Source organism: Rousettus aegyptiacus, unplaced genomic scaffold (assembly GCF_014176215.1).
Source record: "Rousettus aegyptiacus isolate mRouAeg1 unplaced genomic scaffold, mRouAeg1.p scaffold_m13_p_17, whole genome shotgun sequence".
NCBI lineage: Eukaryota > Metazoa > Chordata > Mammalia > Chiroptera > Pteropodidae > Rousettus > Rousettus aegyptiacus.
In genome coordinates this window covers 10684413-10711646 of record NW_023416292.1, presented here as the reverse complement: position 1 = coordinate 10711646, position 27234 = coordinate 10684413, and the positions used below count along the sequence as shown (strand labels likewise).

Below are 27234 nucleotides of genomic sequence, written 5' to 3'. Positions count from 1 at the left end.
AACACCCTACAAGAACCCTAAATTACTTGAGGATAAGAAAGGAACAAAGAGTGTCAGTTTTCACATGACTATATACCTTGCCCTCTTTCTTGACAGCTACTATGAGTTAAAACTTTGGACTACTACGGTTTGAGTTCACAAAATAAATCTTCAGTTGCCCATCAAAAAGAAGCTTTGCAAACCAAGCTATTCGAAACGCCAGACCGAAGTCGTGTGGTGAAATGATGGCAGATCACAGAGGGGTCCTCCACCAGCAAAGCGCTGAACGATTCTGACTTTGAAGAGACGAAGACTGAGCTCTGATGAGGCAACTGTACCCACGGCTCCAAGTGGAAACTTCACAAACACATGTTACAGCAATTTCCTAGGGTTCAACCTGCTCACTACAAGTCTGTACACATTTGATACGCTCACCTGTGCCGAATAAAGCCCCAAACTGGTAGACATCTTTAACATTTAATACTTATAAAGGCAACTTCGCTCAAAATTAGCACTGGATACGTGTTTAGTGTTTTAACAACTTTTTTTTCATAGACATGCTGATTATAGTTAAAATTACTGTCATCAGGCTATCTAGCCACCCCACCCCACCTCCAAGCTGTTTAGTAATCTGAGCAAAAATAAAGGTCATAATCTAAAATTAAGCCATTTGGGGAATAAAAATAACAGAAAATTGCATAGAAGCTCCAATGATCTCTCTGAAGGAAGTTTCCCAAGCCCCTTCTCTCCAGTTATCTGTTCTAGGATTTCTGATTTTTCACGAGTGGTTTCTAGTCAATAGAACTGGAAAACACCGAGACTGTTTACCTTCATGCTCCGGAATCCCAATCTTAAACCCCAATGCTAAAACTAAGGCATTATCATTATATGCTTTTGGAGAAAGGGGACAGTTAAAAAAAAAAAAAAAAAGATCGTGTATGTGTGTATTAAGCAAATACAGGCTCTTGATGGAGTTTGATTATTTTAAGCTAGTGTCTTATTTTTTAATTAGCAGAAATATATATAATGCACGTTTGGCAGACAGAATGGACAGAAACTGGTAAAATACTAAAATAAAAAACAACAGCCTTTCCTCTCAGTCTAATATGGGGAACCCTCTGGGCTTCCATCCCCGGTCGTTTTGATGTATGATCAGAGGAGAGAGGCTCCCGAGCACAAGGAATCAAAGATTCGCCCCTTCCACACGCGCTCTGCGGCATCACCCCCTCCCTCCTCTGCCCCCAGCATATCACGGTCTCCTCTTAATCCTGGTCTCCCATCCTCACCCAGGTATGTCTTCTTGGCTCCCGGGTTCCACAGACGACTCAATTCCAGGAGAAACAAGCATTTTTCAGCACCACTGCCTGTCCCACCACGCGACGGGCAACAAGTGTGACTGGGGTCACCATGCGTCCTGCCGGTCGGCTGCTCCCAAAGGTTGACCCCCCTCCTCCTTCGGAAGCTCCCTTAAGGTGTCTCAGAGCACATGCAACCCCCCCCCCCCCCCAGACAGCAGCAGGAGAGCGGGGAGCAGAAGCAGCCAGGGGAGGATCCGGGGACGCGTTTGCCTCCAAGCCCAGATTATGACCCAACACCTCGGAAGGGAAACGAAGGTGGAAACCCCCTCGCCACCAGCGGGTCATCCGCAGCCCTCCCGGGACAGGCAGGAGCGGGAAAACGCAGGACAGGAGGTGGAAGGGGTGCCCGGGGGTCTCACCTCCTGCTCTATAGCTGGGTCTCTCCCGCGAGGCGCTGGGAAACATGAGGCATGCAGCATTCAAACTGTTTTTTGGGAAAAGACGGACTTGTACGTTTTACAAACACGCCATTGTACTCACTTCTTATTCAGAGACAGGCTGCGCGCTCCGAGCTGCACGGGCAGGCATTTTCCCCGGCTTTGTTTTACAAGGTGGGGAGAGCGTGGCTGGACGCGGGAGGGGGTGGAGGGGAGCGTGAGAAGAAACGAAATCGCGGGAAGGAGGGGACACCGGCGGGCTGGGCAGAGGGCGAGGCCGAGGCCAAGTTGGGCTCGGGCGCCGCCGCCCCCGCGCGCGCCTGCGGCGGGGCCCGGGTCGCCGGGGGAGCCCGGGTCCCGCGCCGGCCCGCAGCCGCCGCCGCCGCCGCCGCCGCCGCCGCGCGCTCCGCCCCGGGCTCGGTGCTGGCCCGGCCGCGGCGCGGCGCGGGGGCGGGAGGTGCAGCGCGAGCGGCCGTGCGCCCCGGCGTCTTTGTGCGCGAGCCTCGCTCAGCCGCTCTTCGCATGTCTTTGTGTGTCTCCTCCGGCCGAGCCGTCCGTGCCCCCGCGCGGGGGATGGCACGGGCTCGGCCGCCCTCCGCGGCGCTCCCTTCCGGGCTCGCTCCTCTCTCCCCTTGCCCGCTCCTCTCCCTCCTTTCGGAACTCCCTCCCCACCCCCCCGCCCCCCGCTTCACCCACCCCCCGTTTCTCACCGCCCGGGCTCGCCTCTCTGCACCCCCTCGCAGCCCAGCCCTCGCCCGCGTCACCCCTGCCTGATGCTCCCTTCGAAAGTCCCCTTCGCTGCCTCCCGCACGGGGACACGGCCCTTGGGTTCGTTCACCTGCTGCCTGTCCTTGCCTCAGCCTCTTCCACTAACCCTGTCTCCTCCCCAGATTCTCACTCTCTGGCACACTGAGCTCCAGCCCATCTCCTTCCCGCGCCGGATGCGGGTGCGAGACCGAGCCCTGGGGCGCGGGTCCTTCGACCCCTGCACTCGGCCACCTCCTCTCCCTTTGACTCCCCAGGGCAATAAACAGAAGTGCCTCTTTGGCGGCCTGAGGCCCCTGGAGTGGGGGTGGTAACGAGGGTGCCGGCTTCCTCTGGTCTACGCCTGGGGGAACCTCCCACACCTTCTCCAAGTGCGCTTGACCTGGGCAGGGAGCTCTGATTAGAATGTTCTGGACCAAAGGGATGGGGAACGCACCAGGAGCCAGGGAGAAGACATCGAGGGACGCAGGGGGAATGGAAGAACAATCGGTTAGGCTCTTAGGGCAACTAGTTTGCTGGGGAGAGGGGCTGCGAAGGTTCTCGGTAGAGCAGGGGTTGTGGGAGACCTCGGACCTCAGTGTGACTACGAGTCCCTCCTCCCCCCCCCCCCCCCGCACACTCCCAGCTTGGCAAGTACCAGACCCCGCCCAGACTCGTAGTCCGCCGCACGGGGGCAGCTGGACTCGTGGGGACTGGGCTGGGGGAACCGAACCCGCAGCGGACGGGTAGGTAGCACGCGGAGTTTGGGCTGACAGGGTAACAGGCGAGTCCTCTCGCACACACGAATTAGCCGAACTTCGGTCCGTTTGTAAACTGTCTCTTCCTTTCCACTTTCCCAGCCGGAATCCCCAGCTGACCTCCACCCTCCCACCTCCACTGCCATTTGAGAGAGAGAGAGAGGGAAGGAGGGAGGGAAGGAGGGAGGGAGGGAGAGAGGGAGGGAGAGAAGGGTAGTTTATCTTCCAGAAAGCCTGCTTGGCCAGATAGGAATCTTTTCCCAGTTTCAAGAACTTTCTAGTGAAAGCTATAGACGTGAAGGCCGTAAGGTAGAACAGTAAGACTCTTGGTTGTAAAACAAAACAAAAACAAAAACAAACAAACAAAAACCTTGTGACCCTTTTACAAGGCTCTGGCCATCAGAAATGCCTACTTACTTTCAAAATTCTGGAAGAATAGATTGAACAGCACCTCTTTCTCCTATTAAAAATCTCTTCCTTATTAGGAATTCCTTCCTGTTAGAATTGAAACATGTTTTTCCTGACTTCTGCTCTCGATAATAATATCATCAGATGTCCTTTCTAAAATGTGAATCTGATCCTCTTGCTCCCAAACTTAAAATCCTTTCACACTCTCTAGGTCACATATAATGTGCTTCCTGGTGGCTTCTCTTCAACCCCAGGCCTTCCTGTCACTTTTCCTCACACATCTTCAGTCCTCTCTCCAACTTTACATGACTAAGACACTGAATCAGTAGAGTTTTCCAGAAAAACAGACCAACAGAATGTGTGTGTGTGTGTGTGTGTGTGTGTGTGTGTGTGTAAACAATTTATTTTAAGGAGTTGACGCACAGGATCAGGACCGTGGGGCAGACAAAGCCACCTGGAATGACTGTGGCAGCTCTAGCAGGTTGGAAACCCAGTGGAGAGTTGATACTTCAGTCTTGAATTTCTTCTTTTCTGGGAAACCTCAGTTTTTGCTCGTAAGACCTTCAACTGATTATATGAGGCCTACCCACATCATCTAGGGTAACCGGTCCTTAAAGTCACCTGATAGCAGATGTTAACCACATCTACAAAATACCTTTACAGCAACACCTAGATAAGTGTTTGCTTAAATAACTGGGGACTAATGTCTAGCCAAATTGGCAGAGAAAAAATAACCATCTCTCCCAAATCCTGGCTATTTGCTTCCCAGCAACTTGTGCTTCTATCTCAGTACTTGTCACATTGTGATGTGCTCCTTAAACTAGACTATACGCTCAGGGAGGGCATTAAGCACATCATCTCTGTATTCTCTATAGTGCCCACAATGACTAAACAGGTGTTTGATAAACATCTGAATGAAAGCGTGATTATCTGACATCATTCACCTGGTCTCCTTCCAGGATATCCGACACATGTAGGAAATGAAATGAATTCACTACCCTCAGAATCATTTTCTACTCTAGCATAGGCTTTTGTTCTCCAGATGAAATGATCCTAAACACTCTGAATATTCTGGGATTTTTGTTCTGTTTTGTTTTGTTTTGTTTTGTTTTACTTTTCCCCTTCCCTTCAAAGAGTTGATGATCCTTTTTTGTTCCCTCGGGGGTTTTTCCGGCCCCCCCCCACCTCCCCAAATTTAACCGTACCTTGCCATTTGCTGGTCCTCTTAAAAGCCGGCTAATGGTTACTGCAGTGGGAGAGTAACTCATAGTTTATGCCTGTATAGCGCTTCCTTTTTCCCAGACTCATGGGTCGTAGGACTCACCACCAATCCCAAATGCTGAAACGCCGTTTTCCCTTCTTTATCAGTTCATAAGTAGCAGTTGTCCTCCATATTTCCTTTTACATTATTCTCACATTAAGCACACAGGTATGTAGAGTATCAGGAGGGAAGGTGGATGGATTTACTTTACAGAGACATTAAAACAAGATTTTAAAAACAAAAGTAAATTTCCAGTTGTAACATTAGCAGGAACCACTCCACCAAGCCAGCCTCAGCCTCGCAAATAATTTGAAAGAACCAAGAAGCCAGTCCCCACACTGACCCAACTCTGCTTTCCACTGCGGCCCCTCCACGGTCCCCTCAAATAAGCACTCCTACCCCTTTAAGAGTCTTCTTATGCCAAACAAATACTTACGTCTTTGAAGTAAGAGTCAAAAAGGGAAGTAGACTAGTTTATATATCATTGCAACTGGGGAACAAGGAAATGGGATGGTTTATCCTGTTTAATTGTATGCCCGCATTACTCAATATGTATAAATCCCATCAAAAGTGTAACAGAAAGAATAGGTAGACATGATTTCTTTCGTGCTGCAGGACTACTCCGCACCCCTGAACTTTAACAGATAGGGAAACCTGAAATATATAATAAAAAGATTTAGCCTCCCCAAATTCTCTACTGCCCTCACTCCGGTGCTTGTGTAGTAGCTGTTCCGCTCTAACTAGAAACATGAAATACACAGGACTTCACTTTCATGTTTATTTTGCTTTCTGATTTTGGCATACTTATAATGCCATAGGGGGAAAAAAAAATGAGCATGCCACTGTGCTTTCCATAATCCAGTCGGACCTGGAATTTTGGCATCAAAGTGGCTTCTGTGGTAGCCTAACTCTACCACTTCTGAGTTCGAGGGAGCCCCTTTGTCTCTCTGACCATCAGTTTCCTCATCTACAAAACAGATAATATGCTGAACTCACAGGAGATTGTCGTAAGAATTAAAGTGAAACAACATGTATATGTTTAACATTGCAGGTCCTCAAAAGAATTTTATCCTTTCCCGTGCTTGACCCAACCCCATGAACCAGGGGACTCCTGGCCAAGCAAGACCACCAACAAATTCCAGCTCTATAATGGATCTTGCCATTTATTTTATCTTCTGGATAACACAATTGCACAGGTCTAAGACGAAGAAAAATGAATCATTTGTGGAATGCCTACTAGGTGCCAACAGGATTTTGTGGATATAGCGAGGTCAATTCCTTCATTAAGTTTATGGTCTAGAGAAGATGTTGAACCAAACACAAAATTAAAACTCAGAGAAGTGCAATAAAGAACAGGTACAGGGTACTATGATTGTACCTTGTGTTGGAGGGTCAGGGAAGTCCTGGCTAAAGAAATGACACTAAAATTGGGCCCTGGAGATGAGCGAGGGTGGATATGGAGAAGTAGAATGTAAGGAAAGAGCTTCCTCAGGGGATGGGACAGCATATAAAAAGCCTGTGGCACAGAGAAGCTTCGAGAATTTGGGGGGGCTCGGATAGTAGACAATGATCAAGCTGGAGAGACAGGCACAGACCAGGTCATGTGGCACCTGGATTTTAATTAATGGGACTTCGATGAATTTTCAGCAGAGGACCAACCTCATCAGATGGCATTGTAAAGGAATCACTCTGGTTTCTATGTGGAGAACAGACAAGAATTGAACAAAAATGTACACATATAGACAGTGAATTTAGATGGTATCGCTTTAGCCCAAGTGAGAGATTTATGGAAGAGTTGAGAGGTGGCAGTAAATCAACAGGGCTCTGTGATCTATTGAGCGTGGGGAGTGGATAGTGAGGGAGAGGGCGGGCATTTCCCTAGAGGTTCTGGTTGACTGCAGACTCGGGTGACAGGGAGTACCTCATTGAAATGTTTGCCTGGTGTGGCCCCTCTGAGGGTACTTACTTTCCCCTCTCACAGCGTGTGGGCCTCATCCCTGATTGTACGTACAGCATGTGTCCTGAGTCTCAGCCAACACAGTCATGATTCCTCAGTCTCTCAGTTGGTTCAAGCATGGGCTTGTGAACCATTCAGCCAATGAAATCTATGCTGGAGTCTCTGGGAGAAGAGATTTGCATGTCATGCCACTGATCTTGAACCTGAAAGCCCTGGAGGCTTTTATGCCAATAACAGAGGACAAGCTACTGGGGAATGAAGCCAATATAGAGCAGACAAAACCAAGGTACCAGGTCCAGGTGACAACCGGTATCACGCTACACGGTAAGCTGCACACGTTTTCTTTCTGGATCAGCTAATTTGTGTTGAGATTTCTGATACTAGAAATCGAGAGTCCTAATTAAACACTGCGATACAAATAATTGGAAAAAGTGAGAAATAATTTACCTATATGGGAGTCTTTAAGTTGACCCACAGTGATTCCTGCCTCCTGGTAGTGACGTCCTTATGTTTCTCCCTTGTGGGCTGCTAATGAATAAAATACAGCACACGTGATGGGGATGTCCCATGACTAAATTATAAGAAGACCTTGGCTTTCTTCTCGTATGCTCTCTCTCATTACCTCTTGGATCTCCCCCTCTGCTGGAAGCCAGCTGCCATGTCACAAGGCAGCGCTGAAAAGAGGTAAACTTGAGTAAGCCTGGGAGTGAATCTCCTGGGGTCTTCCAATAGCTGTATAAGAGGGTGTAGAAGCAGATCCTTCCCCAGTTGAGCCATGAGATGACCATAGTCTCAGACAATGTCTGGAGCATAGTCTCTTGAAAGACCCTGGGGCAAAACCACCCAAGTAAGCTCCTCTGGGATTCTTGAGCCTCAGAAACTGAGATCAAACATGGTTCCCGTTTTCAGCTGCTAAGTTTTGGGGCAATTTGCCATGTAGCGATAGGTAATAAATACAACTTCCAAGAGTTAAATTTCAAGCAAGTTGATAAAGTGTCAGTCAGACCCAAGTTACGCAAATTACTTTAAGAAGGTAATTCTTCAAAGGACAAAATTCACTCATTTTGAAATATTCATATCTTTAAAGTTAAAATGTGTCAATCAGAAGGGAAGCTGGACATGATTGTAAGAAGAGAAGAGGGAGAGAAGAGGTGGATGTTAGCAGTGCCCATCCAAGCATAGTCTAGAGTAATGGGTCTCAAACTTGAGTGTGCATCAGAATTACCTAGAGGGTTTGTAAGACACAGATTGCTGAGCCCACCCCCAGAGTTTCAGATGTATCATGTCTGAGGGTGGGGCTGAGAACTGGCACAAATGACAAGTTTCCAGGTGATGCTGACGCGTAGTACAGAGAGCACACTTTGAGACTCCAGGATAAAAAAACAAAAAGGATTTGAGTCCACTCTGCTCTGATAGCTCACAGTTACAAAGGCTGGTTCTGCACTGGTGAGCAACTGGGCTAGTGGGTAACTCAGGCCCCCTGCCAACTAAGCTGGCTAATCATGGCAGACACTGGCACATAGCACTTAGTCACCCTCAATCTCAAAGGTGAACAGTTCAAGAGTTCTATTTACATCACCACCCACATGAGTTAAGTCATTTATGGTACAAGAAATAGATTTCTTCACTCATGCAAGTCGTATTTATTAGGCACCTTTTGTGTATACTTGGGGATATATAGTAGCAAAGAAGATACACCAAATTTTTGTAATCATGGAGTTAAAATAAAGAAAGAATGACATGAGTAAAACTATGTCTATGTCTGTTTAGTAAAACATCACTGAATTGCTGAGAAAGTTTTTGACTAAAGTACCTCGCTTTGAAAAATGAAAAAATTTCATTTCGCCATAAAATTTTGCAAAATTCATCAAAATCAAGCAGTTCGTTTTGTAAAAAAAATAAATAAATAAAAGTTAACGCCACTCCAAATTATATATAACACTTAGCAATACCTTTTTAAAATGATTTTGTATATTGCTAACTTTAAAATAAACACATACAGAAAAATATGAAGGTACGATTTGTTAAATGTAAACAAGAATCTCTTTTAATGGTATTTCTTAATCCTATGTGATTTCTTTTTAATTTTGAAATTAAAGTCACAACACCCACTTTTTGCATGCAAAAATGGGCACTTTACTCAGTGCACACACAAGATATTTTTAAAAAATAAAACTAATATTCACATATAATTTTGCTCACTAGGGAATAAGATAATGAATAGGGCATTGTAAAATAAATAAATCCTTATAAAATGATACTTTGTTATAATAGAAACTCAGAAAACTTTAGAATTTACTTAGTTTACAGAGTAAGCCAAGTATCATAAACTGTCACTGGAAGATGAACATTTGTTGATATGTATCTAGACTTTAATATTTTCCACCTCTAGCATCACAGGTAAATCCTCCACTGACGATGAATTCATTTGATAATTTTTAAGTCTGCCAATATTAGGCAAACTAATTATGTCAAATGTTATGTTTTGTATTAAAATCAACCATAGATCCAGAGATAATTAGAGCATTTTCAATTTTTTTGATGGCTTTCATTGCCTAATGAATTTTCAGCACATCCAGTACTTTATTTAAAATGCATATTTCTTGTGAACATTTGCCAGTTCAGCATTTTGCCTTTACTTGAGACCACAAATCCTGATAGCAATGAATGTGGCTTTGTAAAGAAAAAAAAAAAAATGAATTTCTCGTCTAAAATGAAGTCACAAAACATAAAGGCAATAAAAAAAGCAAATAGAGAATGTGATTATTTGGACTCTCTTAAAGACATTTTTTGATGTGTTCAATAACCAAAGAGCTTAATTTCACCATATATATAGAACTAGCTTTCTCTTACAACCTTTTTGTGTCTACGATTAAATGAAACACTTGCAAGCCTTGCCCAAGCCATCTGCTAAGTTTACGGAAGAATTGAGACGAAAACCCATGCATCACCTAGGGCGCATTTGTTCTAGAAGAAAACCCTAAAATACAGGAGAGAAAGCAGAATTTTTTGGTATTTTTCAAATTTTGTTAAGATGGTTGTGTGACCTCTCCAAATTCTGCAAAGTGATTGAGGCAGGACTACCACTACCAACACCTGTCCCCAGAAACTTTCACCAGGGGCCTCGTCTCCACTGATCAATCTATTCTCCATGCTGTGGCAAGCCGGATCTTTTTAAAATAAAATCTGGTTAAGCTGGATGCCTGATTAAAAGCACACATAACCTTTGCATTGCTTTCAGGATAGAGACCAATATGCTAAGGGCCCTGAATGTCCTTGTCCTGTCAATACAAACGGGAACAACAAGGACAACAGAAATCATAACGATAAGTAACATCTGTTGAGACGAGTGCCAGCCATTCTGTGAATACTATTTCATTTACTATCTCATGTAATCCTCGTAATAATGATATGAGGTAAGTACTGTTATTATCCTCAGACAAGTTAAATAACTTTCCCCAAGGAAACGTAGCTAGTAAGTCAATAGTTCCCACCATAAAGGGTCTGCTTTGCCAGGTTCCACAATTCCCTTTCTGTGGTTTCCAGTTTCTTGAGTACACCCTACTCCTTTCCCAGGAGCCTTCAGCGATTCTGGTCTAGCCTGTGTTTGTTCGCAACCCTCAACAGAAAAGACCCCATAATCTCCTAACTTCCTAACAAGGTCAGGCCACGATCCCGACATACACTCCCACCATACTCCACACTCTCCCTTCATCATCCTGGTCATGATTGTTATTGAACGACTTGTTCAAATCATTATTTAATAACGGCCTGTATTACTTTCCTGGGGCTGCTGTAATGAAATACCAAGCATTTGGGCAGCTAAAAACACCAGAAACTTATGGTCTCCGTTCTGGAGGCTAGAAGCCAGAAATCAAGGTGCGAGCAGGGCCACGTTCTCCCTGACATCTCTAGGGGAGGATGCTTCCTTGTGGCTTCCAGCTTCTGGTGTTTGCCAGCAGTCCTTGGCATCCCTTGGCTGGTAGATACATCGGCCCAGTTCCATGGCAATCTTCTGCCTGTGTCTTCACATTGCTTTCCCTCTACTTATGTCTGTCTACCTCTGAGTCCCAATTTCCCCCCATTTTAAGGACACCGGTCACACTGTCTAGAGGCCCATCCTAATGACCTCATTTTAACTTGATTACTTCTGTAGACACCCCATAAGGTAACATTCTAAGGTACTGGGGTGAGTATTTCAGTATACCTTTTGGATGGGACACAATACAACCCATAATATCACCTAAGACAGCGGTCCCCAACCTCTTTGGCACCAGAGACCGGTGCTCCTATGAGAATCTAATGCCTGATGACCTGAGGTGGAGCTGGGGCGGTGATTCCAGTGCTGCGGAGAGGCTGCAGATACAGGTGAAGCTTCACTCACCCGCCACTCACCTCATGCTGTACAGCCTGTTTCCTAAGAGGCCACAGATCCATAAGCATCCAAGGCCCCAGGGGTTGGAGACCCCTGGCCAAAGAGATTAAAACAAGTTCCAAGAGGGAAGATACCATGTCATTTTGTTCCCCAGACACATCTTACACATAGCAGGCACAAAATCCATATTTATTAAATGAATGAAAGCCTATCGTAAGAGGGATTATTGAAAGAATCCCGCGGTTAATCAGGGCTTGGAATCTCAATGCCTATAGCACCTGGGCAGTAACATACACATGTGAACTGTGCCTAGTGAACTTGAGGAGATATTCTAATCAGTGTTAGTCTATTACTGCCATGAAAGAACATAAATCTGATTTTTCACAGGACATCAGATATCCGAATTGTTTTAGAAGTCACCCTTCCATTTCAAAATAGGAGCAACTCAATATTGATGGCAATAATACATGTCTGCAGGCTGAACATGGTCCCGAAGCCCCATAATTACAGACTATGGGTTAAGGTGAGATCAGAAGCCCTGTGATGTCACATCTACATTTAAATGCAATGGTTCTCTTTTCTGGGCTATAGTAAGTATGGAAACATTCCACTTCGATTGCAGTCATGAATCCCCTGCACTAGGGGGAAGAGGTTGAAGCAATTCTCTCGGGTACAAAATTTAAAGGGTGGTCAAAAACACAAAAATCAAGGTAAATATTTTAATGCAATATTTAAAAAATCAATATTAATGCAAAAAATTCACGATGAGAAAAAGTTCAAACTTTGAGGTCAAGACAGAATCCAACCCCACAATTGCACAAGGTAGCCTCATTCGCTTCACCCTATTCCTAGCCCTGCAGCCCTATTTCATGGATACCGAGCTACCCTCCCTGCTAAATCACACGTGGGGACTCTCTTCTATTGCATCGGCTCCCCTTTCCTGGAGGTCCAGGTACCGAAGAAGCAGCCCCTCACCCATCCAAAATTCTATGCCCAAACATGCTTTGCACAGCAAATTTAATGAATTAACTCACACTTCCTGTGGATTCTCCAGTTCATCTCCCTCCTTCGAAAGAACGAATCTGTGATACTGTCATTTTTTGGCCCCTAAGACGGTGCTACTCACTTCTGATGGAATGACCTTAATTATACTTTTTCCCAGGCTTCAGCTTAATATCTGTTTACTTCTGTCACACTACCACACTGCTAGATGCTTCAGATGAGAATCTAGCTCTTACCCTGCAATCGCTTGCTATTAGAGCCCAACAGATGCAGGTTAGTTACCACGGAATGCTCTCATATCGGTTCTGCTTTCAGCTTGGAAATCATATCTATGGTATTCTAAGGCTCAATGTTACAGAAGGCACTGTCAACCTTGCCTAAGCAGCCTCGGAAAATACAGACTTTCTCATCCATCATCACCACAAACCCCTCCACGAGATAATTAATGTTCATGATTATCTAATCATGACAGAGGGCAAATTGTTAACTCAGGATTGTCACAATCTCTATAAGCTTCTTTTGAACCTTGAGAGTCACAAGACATGTCAATATCACACCAGGACTAACGGCCAATTATGCAAATATATCTATGACCTGCCAGAGCACCCATTGGGAACACGAATGGAACCGGCATAGAAACTTCAACACTACATAATCCCTGAAACTGCAATTTGCATAAGAACAAGATAAGATGAGGAAAGTTCAGCTTGGCCCTCAGTTCCTGTGAAATCTGCTTCTTCATACTTTAGGGGATAAAAAATATAATTAGATAATGAATGTAATTTGATCAGACAGTTGCCAGATCGTACATGCTGACAATACGCCTCTGGGAAACCTTCCCTGCTCTTTACTTCTGATCAATTCGATCACAATTGCCACGTGTCCTGATATCCACTCACAGCACCTTCTCCATCTGGGTATATTTGTCTATACGTCTGGCTTCCTCTACCAGACTAACGGCTCTCTAAGGGCAGGTACTTTGTCCGAATTCTTTTTGATTTCTTAGTAGGTATTCAAACGTGTGTCTTGAATTAATATGAATAAAAGATCACCACTATCACAACACACACAAAATCATCAGCTCTTCTGACCTTCCAAGAAAGATTTCATGGGAACGGTGACATTTATCATCAAAAAACATTTAATTCACATTAAGATATTTTTGGAACATTGAAAGTCACCATATTTCTTCCAGCCCCTTTAATAACCCAAGTCATTCTATTATCACACAGATTCTCAGACTACGCAGACTACGAAATGTGGCATGGTCCACCGGTGAAGACTGAAGCTGCCTTGATTCAAATCTAAGCCTAGCTACTTATTAGCTGTGCCTTGGTTCCTTACCTGTGAGATGCGGATGAAAAGCATCTCAACCTCACTTTGTTAATAAGACCTCAACAAGTTAATAACTTGAAAACTGTTTATAACAGTGTTGGAAATCTAGTAAGGACTCAATAAGTATTAGCCACTATTAATGCTATTTTTTCCCATTGATAGCACTGAATCATGAAGGGGAGGAAGACAAGTCTAGCATGAGAAGTGGAACAAAAAGGAAGAAGCCTGTTATCTTCTAGGTCTTGGCCCAGCAAATAAGGAAACTGGTTTTCAGGAGCCAGATCAGTAAATGGGATTCAGGAAGAAATTAGGTAATCAAGGCTGCGAAACAAGGAGTTAAATTCCAGCCTTTCTGTTTTAGAAAAGAAAAGAAAAAGAAAAAACTAACTGCAAGTTAGGCAGCTTCTTTCTAGGGCAGGGAGCCTTTCCCAGAGTCAGTGACGTAGAAGTCTTTCCCAGGATGCAGCCAACAGAGGATGGATAAGTGGGATCCAATTAGGTCAGAAAAGGAGACGGCTGCGTTTGCAAGGCTACAGTGGGAGCCCAGAAACAGACCTAACGGTCAGCTCTCTCCATTATGCGTGCCATTGCCACTTTCTCTACCTTGCACATACTTAGACCTCCCTTTGGCTGGGGCCCCAACATTTTGGACTGTTGCTATCTGAAACTGTCCCTTAAATTGTGTTGACTTCGCTTTCCATCTCCTTAGCAACCCTGACTGCTTTAAATGCTCTGTGTTTGCTTGATTTCCCCCCTTTTATTGTTATCAATATCATTTTCTGGACACCCATAAAACTCTTCTTTTCCATAAACAGAGTTTTAGTTAAAGTAAAACTTCTGTAACCCCAAATAGTTGGTTGTTAAGGGGACCAATGTATGCAAATAACATATAAATACAATAAGGGAACCCAGGAATGGAGTTTTCTGCTGAGCCAACAGGTGTAATGCATATTTACTACTGTAACTCAGATATTGTATCTGTTCTCCTTGCCAATTTATCAAAGATCTCTCTTATTACTATCACCCCAGTATCACACTATGCTCATTTTAATTAAAACTAAAATGTCAAATATTTACTGTTCTATTTTTAACAGTTATTGATGGAAATCTGTTAGAATTATTGCTGACCGAGTTCAGTTATGAATAGCATAAACCACCTTTTTTTCCCCTATTTTTATAACTACCCCAACAGGGGAAGGCTAAGTTTCTCTTTGGAAGAAAATTGAGTAGGAAAAGACTTAAGTGTTTTCCATTAATATTTTCTCAAGAAAGGGAACCAACGCGTGTATTGTTCGGATTCAATGCCTTGCCATCCTTCTTGGTAATTAACTATAGTGTTTCTTTTGCCCGAAATGATGGGCGTCATTTGCATCATTTTCATCCATAGCATTATACTGTTCATAAACCGTGCCTGCATATTTTGAGCAGTAGAGATTTTAACTCCAGGTGTCTTCCCTGCTGCCCTTGGCCCCAAATACTGAGCTTGGGATTAAGCACTCCTTTCATTTGATCCCATAACATACACTAGATGTTCAATAAAAATTGAACCATTGTCATTGTTTATATAGGAATATACTGAAAACTCCAGAGATTAGGTGATAAAAATATGAAAACCAGACAGCTCTCTCTATACAGATTCAATTACCTACCTGGGAAGACAACATTTTCGTGAAAAAAAAAAAAAAGAATCATAAAGACAGACATGGAAGGGACCACAAGGGAAATATCTGCTAAGGCAAATAATAAATATTTGTTTAGATAAATTACATGGGAGCATTTGCCACTTATATTTTGAGGACTTCTCTTTGAGAACATATTGTTAATGATTTGTATGAAATACTCAATATGAAAGGAGTTTTTAAAATTCGGTTCGTGATGATGTTTTTCTCATTAATCTGGTCTAGATTTCCTCAACATTTGTCTAGTAAAGATGTCATCACAGAGTCAACCATTCTACTCAGCAACGATTAAGTGTAACATGATTTTGATTGCCACGTTTTATAGTGGATGTTTGTTACATCTCTCTTTCCCTCTTGCTGGAGTCCTTTAGGGCAGGGAGCATCTTACCCTCATATCTGTGTCTCCAATGCCTCAAACAAACATAGTAGAATCTTAATAAAGGTTTGTTGAAATGAACTCAAATATTTCAGCAACCTCAGAGGCTTTTTAAAATTTACATAAATTTTATAAATTATTAATTACCAAATAGTCCAAAAGAACAGAAAATAGCATAAACCTGGATTTTAATATATGTGCTGCTTAAGCAAGCAAATTTGGTTGTTAAGGGGACCAACAAACCTTTTTAAAAGTACTAACCTTTTTCCATATATACTTCAGATACATTTTTCTCCATTTTTGAGGAAAAACAGATTATAACTGCAGTCCCAATTCACCCAGCCTACCCCGTTTCTTTCTTCTTTCTCCCGCCCTCAAAATAACCACTCTCTTGAGGTCATGTTCATCTTTCTTGTGAATGTAAATGTTACCTTTCCAATGTAAATACATAAAAATACATTTTAAAATTTATACAAATGCTATCATATGAATTCTTTTCAACTAGCTTTTTTTTTAAAATTCATAAATTATATTGCCAAGATCTATCCATGTTGAGATACACAAAGCTTTTTAAGAATAATTCATATTCCTTGATCAAATTTAGCATAAAATAATCTTTATTATCTAAAATCTTAAGTTATAAAAATGAAAGAAGGTCCTATGAATGAGGCAAAGAGAGAGGAGCAAAGAGTCTCTTTCATGCCTTTCACCCTCTCAGACTACCTTAACCAGCCCTCTCAACTACCCATCGTATCGAGGCAAAAAATCCTGAGTAAAGAGCCAGGGTTTAGAAATGACAAGCAAGGCTTGAACTGTGTGCACTAACCCAAAGATTCCCACCCAAAACAATCCAGCAGTCAAGTTCACTCTCCATTTAGACCATTGGCAAGGAAAGAAGGTGGGAATTTCTCCTTTGAAATTTCAGAAAAGATGTCTTTCCTCTCAACTTTTCTTCCAAAGACATATAACCTATTAATAGCCAGACCAACTCAGCACATGGGTTGCTAATGTAAGTTGTCCAAATTTTTTCATCAAATAAGAATATAAAGTATTTGCGAAAACAAAGCAATGACTGAGAAAAAGACACTCGCTAGTTAACTACATGCAAAGTTTCCCAAGAGCATTTGTCTAAAGAAAGTCCCTTCATCATTTGGCTTCTGGGTACCTAAATCCTCATTTAATATGAAACCGAAACATTAAGTCATCAGTTACCTCTAGTCAGTAGCCAGATAACTACTGCTAAGTAAAGAAGTTTGGTTTTGAGGTCCAAAGTGTTTCAATAGATATAGCGTGTGTATATCAGCAGGCCCTGGCTTGGTTAGAGGGTTTATCTTGGGGCTTCTTCAGATTAGGAGCACCTCGAAAACTCTTTTTCCATTTTCAAAGGCTGTTTATACAAAATTTTAAAAACACTTGCTTAAACTATTTCAACATCTCTATAGGTCAGAAAACAAAGCCTTGATAAGGTAGTGTCTAATTCCCCAATTTAAAACTACTTTAAATGGCATATTGCAATACCTGCAAATTTATAATCCCGTATCACCTTTCATTTCCAAAGTTCTGTCAAATCAAATAATAATGCAATCTGTATGATAAAAACACAGCTGATATTTAAACACTCTACCACAGCACTGCACAACGCACAAGCACAAGAAACAAGTAGGGAATACGGGGGGGGGGGGGGGGCGGGGGACGGGGGGGGGGGGGGGGAAGACATAGCAGGAAGAGGAAGTGAGACCTTTACTATTTGTAACTGCAAAGGAATTTAAGTACGAGTAATACAATTACCAGAGATGGACTTCAGCTCAGACACTTGAATGTTAAGCAACCCAGCCCTCGATGAAGCTGCAGTTCGGCCTGGATGTTCAAGAGAAACAAAGAGGAGCCTCTGTTTCCAGCTCCTGGAAGACCAGACTCAGCGGCAGTTCTGTCCTCTACTTCCCTGACCCAGTTTCCAGCTGTACCTGTAGCAAACCTTGGCTTTCCCAGCAATCTTTGTCGCTTTATAGAGCAGCTTGGTATCCAAGTAGTGCACTGTGAGCTCCCAAGAAAATACTGAGCAAGTCCGAGCCTGTCGGAATCACCCAGGGGAGCACATGCTGCTCTCGACGTTGGGTTCTGTGCCTCATCCCCAAGGTGATGTAGCCAAACATCCCAAGTCTAGGACTTGGGCAGTTTCTGAAGTCAAACTATGTGAAATAATTTATTTTCTTTGGTTGCATTCATATTAAATACAGACACACACACACACACACACACACACACACACACACACACACACCTGAGGCAATTATCCATAGCACAAAAAAACTTTTAAAAATGCAAAATTGACACGCTTTGGTCTCGCTTATCCCAATATTTTAGATATTTCAGGTAGAAGGGGTATTTCAACTTGAACGATTCACATAGAAACTGATTTCTCTAATTTTCTTTGCATGAGCACATGTGAATCTACATAGCTTACTTAGATTATAACAAAAAATGCTAATGACCTGATAGATAGATAACAATTTTTTTCTCAGTCACATCACCCCACGGCATGTTACTTTTCATACTTTAGAACACTACTCAAGCAGATGCTTCCATCGGTCCTTCCCAGGTACATTGAATGGGCCTCTTGCCACTCTGGTCACCTTTAAGCTCTCACCTTTACAGATCTCGTCAGCTGCTAATTTGATTTTCCTTTGAAAATATTATAAAGGGAGAATCTTTCTAGGGGCTCTGTTTTTTTGTGTTCTTTCTCCATTTCCATTTGGCATTCTATCCCTTAGGTTTCTAATGCACCTGAGGACTCTCAGGTATGATAAGTCCAGTAGGGAAGTGAAGGGCTGAGGTATTGTGCATTATATGTCTCCTCTAGTCTCCTCCTAATCAAGTGACCTGGCCTGCCTGTCATTCTTTCAGTGGATCTTGAGTAAGAGATGACTAGTTAACATGGTATATTAACTTATGATGGGTACTTTTTTGGGGTAACATGGGAGCATTCAAAGGAAACTTTCACTTTGCGGGCCCGTGAGGACTGGCATGAAATATTCAAAGTGGTGTAAAGCAACAACCTATAACCAGGATTACTCTACCCAGCCAAGCTATCGTTTAGAATCAAAGGACAGATAAAGAGCTTCTCAGACAAGGAAAAGCTAAAGGAGTTCACTACGAAACCAGTATTAGGAGAAATATTAAAGGCGCTTCTTTAAGAAGAAGGGGCAAAAAAGATTAAAAATACAAAGAAGGAAATGGCAATAACTACATATCTATCAACAATTACTTTAACTGTAAATATATTAAATACGTCAATCGAAAGACATAGGGTGGCTGAATGGATTAGAAAACAAGACCCTTAATATATGCTGCATGTAAGAGACTCATCTCAGATTGAAAGACACACACGGACTGAAAATAAAGGGATAGGAAAAAATATTTCAGGAAAATGGAATCAAAGGAAAGCTAGGGAAGCAAAACTAACATCAGACAAAATAAACTTTAAAAGAAAGGCTATAGCAAGAGACAGAGAAGGACTCAGTAATTTCACTTTTGGGTATTTATCCAAAGAAACCTGAAACATCACTTCGAAGGGACATGTACATCCATATGTTCATTGTAGTGTTGTTTACAATGGCCAAGATGTGGAAGCAACCTGGGTGTCCATCAGTGGATGAATGGATAAAGAAGAGGTGGTACATATATATAATGGAATATCACTCGGCCATTGAAAAAAAAAATTTTTAAAAAGAATGAAATCGTACCGTCTACAACAACAAGGATGGACCTAGAGGGTACTGTGCTGAGTAAGTCAGAGAAACATGAATGCCATATGATTTCACTTACATGTGGAACCTAAAGAACTAAATAAACAAACAAACAAAACAGAAGCAAACTCATGGATACAGAGAACATCTTGATGGTTACCAGACGGATGGGGGATTGGGGAGGGTGGGTGAAAAAAACTGAAGGATTAACAAGTACATATGGGTAGTAACCAAATAGTCATTAGAATGTAAATTATAGCATAAGAAGTACTGTCAATAATATTGTAATAACTATGTATAGTGTCAGATGGATGCTAGATTTATCGGGGTGATCCCTTCGTAAGTTATATTATTGTCTAGTCACTATGCTGTACACCTGCAACTAATATAATATAGTCTGTAAATTGTAATTGAAAAACAAAAAATTATTTAAAAAAAAGGATGCTTTCAACAGAGTTTAAGGGTGAAAATTTGAGTCATTATTCCAAGTTGATAAAGTAACAATCATCTGCAAGGACGATTTTTAAAGCCTTTCAAATTTTAAAACATATAGCAACGAGTTACAGTTTACAGACCTCGTTCAAATGTTTAGTAATCGTTCATGAAGAAAAGTCTTGCTGATACTAACAAACTGAAGGAAACACAGCTCAAACGAAAGCATCCATCTACTTTAAGATAGTTTCAAGAAACACTCCGTTCCCTTTACTTGGCTCCCAGAGTGCCGACAGCAGGCTTAAGTCACCTCCCTGGAGTGAGGATTCGGGATTTTTTTGCTGTGGAGAAGCTGACAGTACAAGAAGAAAAGCGTGTAGCTCACTGTCTACCTGGTCCCTACCGCGAGGCCACCTTTCGGAAACCACTCCGCGAGGTCGCCCCACTATTCACACAGTCGCTATTAATCCTCATGAATATAAATGGACCACCTGGGACCATCCAACTTAAGAGGAAATCCTTTACCACAAAAAAGATTGAAACAATAGAAAACTGAAAATCTCAGATAAAGACAATCCAGAGACCCAACAGACTTTTCAGAGCAACCGTGCTAAGGGAAGTAACTCGGTATGGCGGCTGATGTGTTAGTTACCTTGATGGTGGTGATCATTTCACTATACACACACGTATGAAATCAATGCTCTGTATACCTCAAATACATGTAATTTTTATTTGTCATTTGTACTTTAATAAAGCTGGGGGGGGGAAAGAAACCTATCTTAAGTAAAAGTTCAATAAAATAAATTAACACTAAAAAAAAAAAAGTAGATTTTCACAAAATAAGAACAGGAGGTTATAAGAAAGAAACATTCGGAAAACAAAAAGAAACTCCTGAAAATCAAAATTTTGGTAACAGAAATAAAAAAATTACAGAAACGTTTAAGCAGATACATTTAAGGATATTCCCCAGAGTGTATAACAAAATACACAAAAAATAGAAAATAGGACAGAAAACATAACATAGAGAATTAATTCAGGAGTTCTAGTGTTAAAATAATACTAGTTCTAGGAAGAAGAGAATATACAAAATTTTAAGAGAGAAATTTTTCAAAGAAATAATATAAGAAAATTTTCCAGAACTGAAGACCAAAATTCAGCAAACTAAAGAAAGCTCAGAGTATATAGTTCAACAACAACAAAACAAGCTAGAAACTTTAAGAACAATGAAAATAAAAAGAAGACCTATAAAACTTTAAGGGAAAAAATAGGTCATATACAATAAATCAGGATATAGAATGACACTGAACTTTTAAGTATTATCTCCAGAATTTAAAGACAATTTAGTAATAATTTCAAATTTCTGACTGAAAATGATGTCCAAATGAGAATTCCATATCTAGCCAAACTAACAATATGCCAGTATAGAATAGTTACTTTCAGCCATGCAAGTTCTCAAAATATCTATCTCCTATGCTGAGGTGACATTCAAAACATTTAGAAACCAGCATGGCATGATATGGCCCTTCCCAACAAGTCAGAAAACCAACATCAGAATGCACGTCCATTATTAACATGTAGGCATAATGTGGACTCTACCCAGATTCCATGAATTCTTTCTCAGCAGCTGTGGGGGCATATGCTCCAACAAAGCTAAGAAATAGAATTTAAAAAATTGGGGCACAGGATATAGAATTGAGGCAAAAACAGGATACAGGATATAGAAGTGAGGAAAAACAATTCATGGGAAGATGGTAAAGGACATTGGGCAGCAGACAGGGTTGGGGAGCAAATGGTCTGATGTAGAGCCAATGTACATGGGTCACATTGAACCATATTTTTTAATCACAATAATGTAAACTTTGACTGTTGACTTAACCAAAAATCGTGGTATAACCTCCCTGTACCTGTTCTCTCCCTAACTCAATATGTTCACTTAGACAACAAATTCCACAAATTCTAACTCATAGTTTTAAAAGCCACCCTTCCTTCTCCATCCCACCATTTAACTGGAGGCAGGTGGCTCCAGCTGAGGGACCGACCGTGGGTCCCGTCAGGCTGAGCCCAGGGGCGGAAACCGGAACACTGCTGGGTGTGGGACACGGAGAGCTCATTAAGCCAAAACAAAAACAAAATGAAGCTGGGAAGAGTCATTAGGACAATGGAGAAAAATTACCCAAAGAATTATGTTATTGAGGACACTGATAAGAGCAAAGAGACAGCATGGCAAATTGGTCAAAAAAGACTAAATCAAATTCCTGTCACTTATTTGCTTTGTGACCACTTTGTTTTTTCCTTTTTTTTTTTTTTTTCCTGAAATGGAGACAACATTACTACTTTCCTCACAGGGCTGTTATGAGAATTATATAATTTGTAACAGGTAAACGGTTTACAGTTGTATCTGTCATATGGTAAGAGCTCAGGAGACAGTAGCTATTATTATTTGCAGTTACTCTCTGAGGAGATAGGAAAAGTAACTTTCAAATGCTCAGGACACATTAAATGGAAAATCCAAAATGCCGGCATGCATGGACCTGTGGATGGAGACTGGTTAAGCAAGATGAACATGTTACCTCATCATTTTTCACCTGAATTACCACAGCGGTCTCTCCTTCAGTGCCCTTGCCTCCACCGTATCTCTTTCTAATCTTTTCTCCCTGTTGTGGTCAGAATGGAATCCTGCTGAAAAACCTTCCAGTGGCTTCCCACAGCCTTCGGGATAATATTAAAGCCACTGGCAAGAAAGTGAAGTCTCTTCAGTCGTATGTTTCTCCAGTTTCATGTTCTGCCTTGCTGCCACATGTCATGACCCTGGTCCCCAGCCTTACTACTACTGTGTTCCTCTAAACGGGCCAAGGTCTCTGATGCTTCGATCCATTTGCTCTTTCACCCATTTTCATCTGGCTAACTTCCACTCATCTCTCAGAACTCCTTCCAAGGTTTCGCATTATCTTCTCTTGCTTTTCTTCTCTCGCAGGAACGGTGCTGGACTTCTTCTAGCACCCAGTTCATCCTTTTGTTTGTTAGGAGGTTTGTGATTACTGCTACAATCTTCCTACCAGTAATTAGTCTGTTCAGTTCTTTTTTTATTTCTTCATGATGCAGTCTTGGTAGGTTGTATGTTTCTAGAATTTATCCATTTCTTTTACATTGCCCAATTTGTTGACGTACCTTTTGAAATTCCTATCTGACTGTATTGTATTCATTGATTTTCAGATACGCTCATCTGTTTTTGAAATCTGGGTCTATATATTTTACTTCCTGCATCCCAAAATTTCTGACCAATGCCCAACACATAATAAATGTTGTAATAAGTATTTGAAGAGTGAATAAATGAATTTGGGATCAGTAAAATTTGTTTTAAAAATACCAAAAGATTTAAAAGAAGTTCTTTGGTTTAAAGAAGCTTCTGTGACCTTATTTGCACAATTGCCTAAGCAACTATTACTTAATAATGCTAAATTAAACTTCAGCCCATTCCGCATCTAATTACCATGAATACTGGTTTAACAATTTTATTATATATTTCTGGCTTAGGGTGCTTGTAGATTCTCTGTTTGTCCTATCTTCCTCTTTAGAATTGCCATTTTGAATTTTAATACTATAATCATTTTCTCAATGTGTTCCACCTACACGTAAATGCCCAGTGATGTAGAATGGCTAAGGTATTATCCACATGGTTCAACAAGTTTGGCTCATGAGCTGATCACGTGTCATGTTTTTATCCCAAGGGTTTAAACTGATCTTAAGTGGTACTTTGCTTAGATAATTAACTCTGTCAGAGACCTGCGTAGTATTTAATGAAAGCCATGTATTGGCTAGAATAAAAAGAGAATGTTACCATCAAAATCATAATATTTTGTTGAAAATTTTTAGCATCTATTATTATACTGTAAAATTACTTCAAATTGTCTTAATTTATTAATAATTTTTAGAGTTAAAAATCAGTGTTTAATTAAATCTAAAATTTCAAGATGATTTCCTTTTAACAATAAAACAAATACTAATAATTCCTTCTTTATCCAGCCTACCCTTGACTACTTCCTAAAAAATTTCTTTCAAGGAAAGAGCCTGAGCCAGTCAGTGTGTCAGGTTTAACCTCGATAGTCAAAACTAATCACAAATGTGACATTTTTTATTAGAGAAAAATAGTACTTCTGGGATATTTTTAAAGAAATTCACTGCCCTTTTAAATACATTTAATTATCCAAGTTAACTCTTAAAATATTTTTACAAAAGGCCTCCAAGGGTTAGTGCTAGTGAATTAATTTTTAATCCTCGAGACTATTTGCATATTTGACAATCATAATTTTTTTAAAGCTGCACGAATAATTTTTGAATCGCAAAAATCCCACACCAACAAAACACTGAAAAAACTCATTCTCTGGAGGTTTTTTTTTTTTAACTTTTAATCATAGAAGCAGGCAATGTCATATTTCTAAATCAAAAAAACAAAAATATAAAAGAACTTTTAACAAGAATGTTGAAATGTAACATGAAAAATAAACTACATAAATATTAGAAGGTCTCACATATCTAACTAATTTCAAATTTTAAAGTCCGCCAAATCTCATTTCTTTTACATGGAAGCTTAAAGTAGATCCTTCAAAAACATTTAGTAATAAGCTAATGCCATCTTGCTTGAAGCTGATAATAGATGGTAACAGGTGAATACATTAATACTAAACTTTCGGTTTCATATAAGCTAGTTAACAAGTTACTGATGTCTTGACTAATGGGCAATATATACAAAATTTTATATATATACAGTACACACACACACACACACACACATATATATATATGAGAAGATGGTCTAATAAGCTTATCGTTCATCATAGCTCTGTGGTCAAATAAATCATAATACATATGTATTGTTGAATGCTACATACACCTTAAAAACTGTTTTTAAAGATATTCTAATGGTATGGGAAATGTTCTCAATATGATTAAATGAATATTTAAAGTATTTGGAAATTGAGCATAGTAAATAGCATGTTATACAAATTAGCTACTATAATATCAACTTTAAACAATATTTAAAAAAATATACAACATGCTAGCAATTTTGTATTAGATTTATTTCTATTAAGAAATGGTTGTATCATCTAAATGTTTCTAATGCTCATGTCTTTTGTAATCAGAAAAAAATTTAGAAATATATACGTAAACATAGTCTTCCAGTTGCATACTCATATATTCTTAAACTGAATATTTAGCTTAAATAGCTAAATGCCTTCTTACATTTATTCTCTCATATTTTGTTATTTTTATCACTACCGACAGCATATTTTACTCATTACTAACTTATCAGCATATTTCACTCATTACTAACATTCTGAATTAATGGCTTGAATGAAATATTGATTACTTATAAAGAATTTTACATAATCAGAGGCTGAATCATTAATTTAACAGATTACCTATTGAGTTCCTATTATATACCGGGCATGCTTTTGACACTGGGAAAAGATTTTGTGAACAAGACAACCAAGGCCTCTGCTCTCTTGCAGCGGAAATTCTGGGGACAAGAAGACGTTTGTGTATGTCTATACATACATACATACATACACCCACATACACACACCAGAAGTACAAAACTGAAAACGTGCCTGTGTGAAGAAACAAAATAGTGCAATGTGATTCGAGATGGACGAGTTTTACATGGAGTGGCAACCTAAAGCTGCTCAGAGAATGACTTAAAAGCTGCAGTCAGAATGACAAGGAGTCTGGCACATGAAGATAAGAAAGAAAAGAAATAGCTATGCAAAAGGCCCTAAGGGGGGAAAACAAAAACTTGCAACTTCAAGAAATAGGGAGAAAAACATCTTCAGTGTGGCTTAAGGGTAAAAGGCAAGGAGAAAAGTAGAATGAAATTGGAAAGGTCAGCGGGAGGATTATGCACAGCTTTGTGAACAAAGAGAACAGGGTTGGGATTTTACAGTGGACGATTTTAAGTGGGGGGGGGATCAGGGATGCTTTTAGCTTTGGAGAAAGATCGAAGGAAGCAACGTGGAAGCAAAAGTTATTACAGAAATCTTGGTGACTGCCAATGGCTTGAGTTGGTGAGGTCGTAGTATAAAGAAAGTGGATTTTAGTGCATGTTTCGGAAGTAAAATCAAAAAGACTTATTACTGTTGAGTGAGGGAGAGAGGAATAACTCCTTTGCTTTTGGCATTTTCTGAAAAGATATAGTGAGTTAGAGTAAGCATACATGCATCCCAAATCTGTATAACTAATGGTACCGGCCTCTGCCTTCAATTAAGTTTTAGCTCCTGGTACTAAAAGGTACAAATGTTAGATGCAATTCTGTCCCTCCCAGAAGAGAAAAAAGAAGGGGGCAAATGTCACCAACGTGAGGCATGAGTTCCTCTGTCAGCCAGAGGATGGGCAAGGAAAAGGATGTATCTGGCAGAGTGCATGGCCACGGGGAAGAGGAAGAGGTGTCCTTCCTTGCAGAGGGTTGGGGGCAAAGTTTCAATTACGTCTGCTTGGCCTTTGAAAAAAAGTCAATCTCTTTCATGTTCACTTTTTCCCCCCTTTTTATTCCTCATATTCCTTCTTTCCCATTCCTCAGGCTTCTTCTCTCTTTATTTTTTTTATGTTTTAAATTTCTTAAGTTTGTCTATCATCATCATTATCATACCATAATCATCACCATCATTATCATCTCTGCCACCATGAAACCAGCACGCATTTATGATCTGAGTTACTTCTTGCAACCTCCCTGGGGGGAGATACCATTAGGCCCTTTGAAAGGTATCCTTGGTCTTGGCCAGATGAAGCAGCTTGCCCAAGGTTACCAGGCTGAGAAGTAGGTGAGCCAAGTGGGAAAACAGGTTTGTCTGAGTCTGCAGCCCATGTCCTCAGCCTGCTCTCTGCTGCTCTCTGGCATGCCTCTCCATACTTGGCACTCACTGCCCTCCCCTGCTCTCTCTCCCCTTCCTCTGATCATCCCCTATCCATCCCCTGGACTGTGTGTCTCCCTTTCTTCTGTCTCCTTCCTTACACTTCAGTCAGGCTGCCTTGCCTGGTCTCTCTCTCTCCTACTCATTGAAATCTAAAGTTCAGTCTTATTACAAATGGAAAATAGAAATCATAGACTATTACAGTTGAAAGAATTTCAGCGGCTGAGCCAAAACTTAAAAGCAGATCAGCATAGCTTCTACTCCACAAAATCACTGCTACTACTACTAACGTATAAATACAGATCGAGGCAAAAACCATGTTTTTTCATTGTCGCCTGTGTGGGTCCTGCCTCAGCTCTCATGCCCGAAGCTGTGCTGCTTGTAGAGACTAGTCTCTCTGCTCTGACCTTCAGTCCAGTCCCTCTGCACTTGGAGGAGCTTTGTCAAACACCCAACCAGGGTTATAAGCACTTAAAAGATTATTTTTCATCTCCCAATATCACCCGCCATGTATAATTCAAAATAAAAATAACACTAAGCCA

The 27234-nt window shown here is 41.1% G+C and overlaps 1 protein-coding gene across 9 annotated transcripts in view; it reads right to left on the bottom strand.

The window, feature by feature from the left end:
- The window catches only part of KCNK2 (potassium two pore domain channel subfamily K member 2), a 148324-nt gene that overhangs the window by 84223 nt on the left and 36867 nt on the right, over nt 1-27234 (bottom strand). For 2 of the 9 annotated variants that reach the window (XM_036234500.1, XM_036234503.1), the window contains exons 1-2: nt 1697-1761; nt 1266-1343 (exon numbers count right to left, since the gene is read on the bottom strand). The exons of 1 other annotated variant lie outside the window; for it this stretch is intronic. In XM_036234500.1, the coding sequence (XP_036090393.1) occupies nt 1266-1343; nt 1697-1742 (124 nt within the window). In that variant the 5' untranslated portion in view covers nt 1743-1761. Of the gene's footprint in view, nt 1-1265; nt 1344-1696; nt 1928-2424; nt 2441-27234 lie in introns of those variants that run through there. 6 more of the 9 variants (XM_036234502.1, XM_036234499.1, XM_016166521.2 and 3 more) reach the window with 6 other exon arrangements.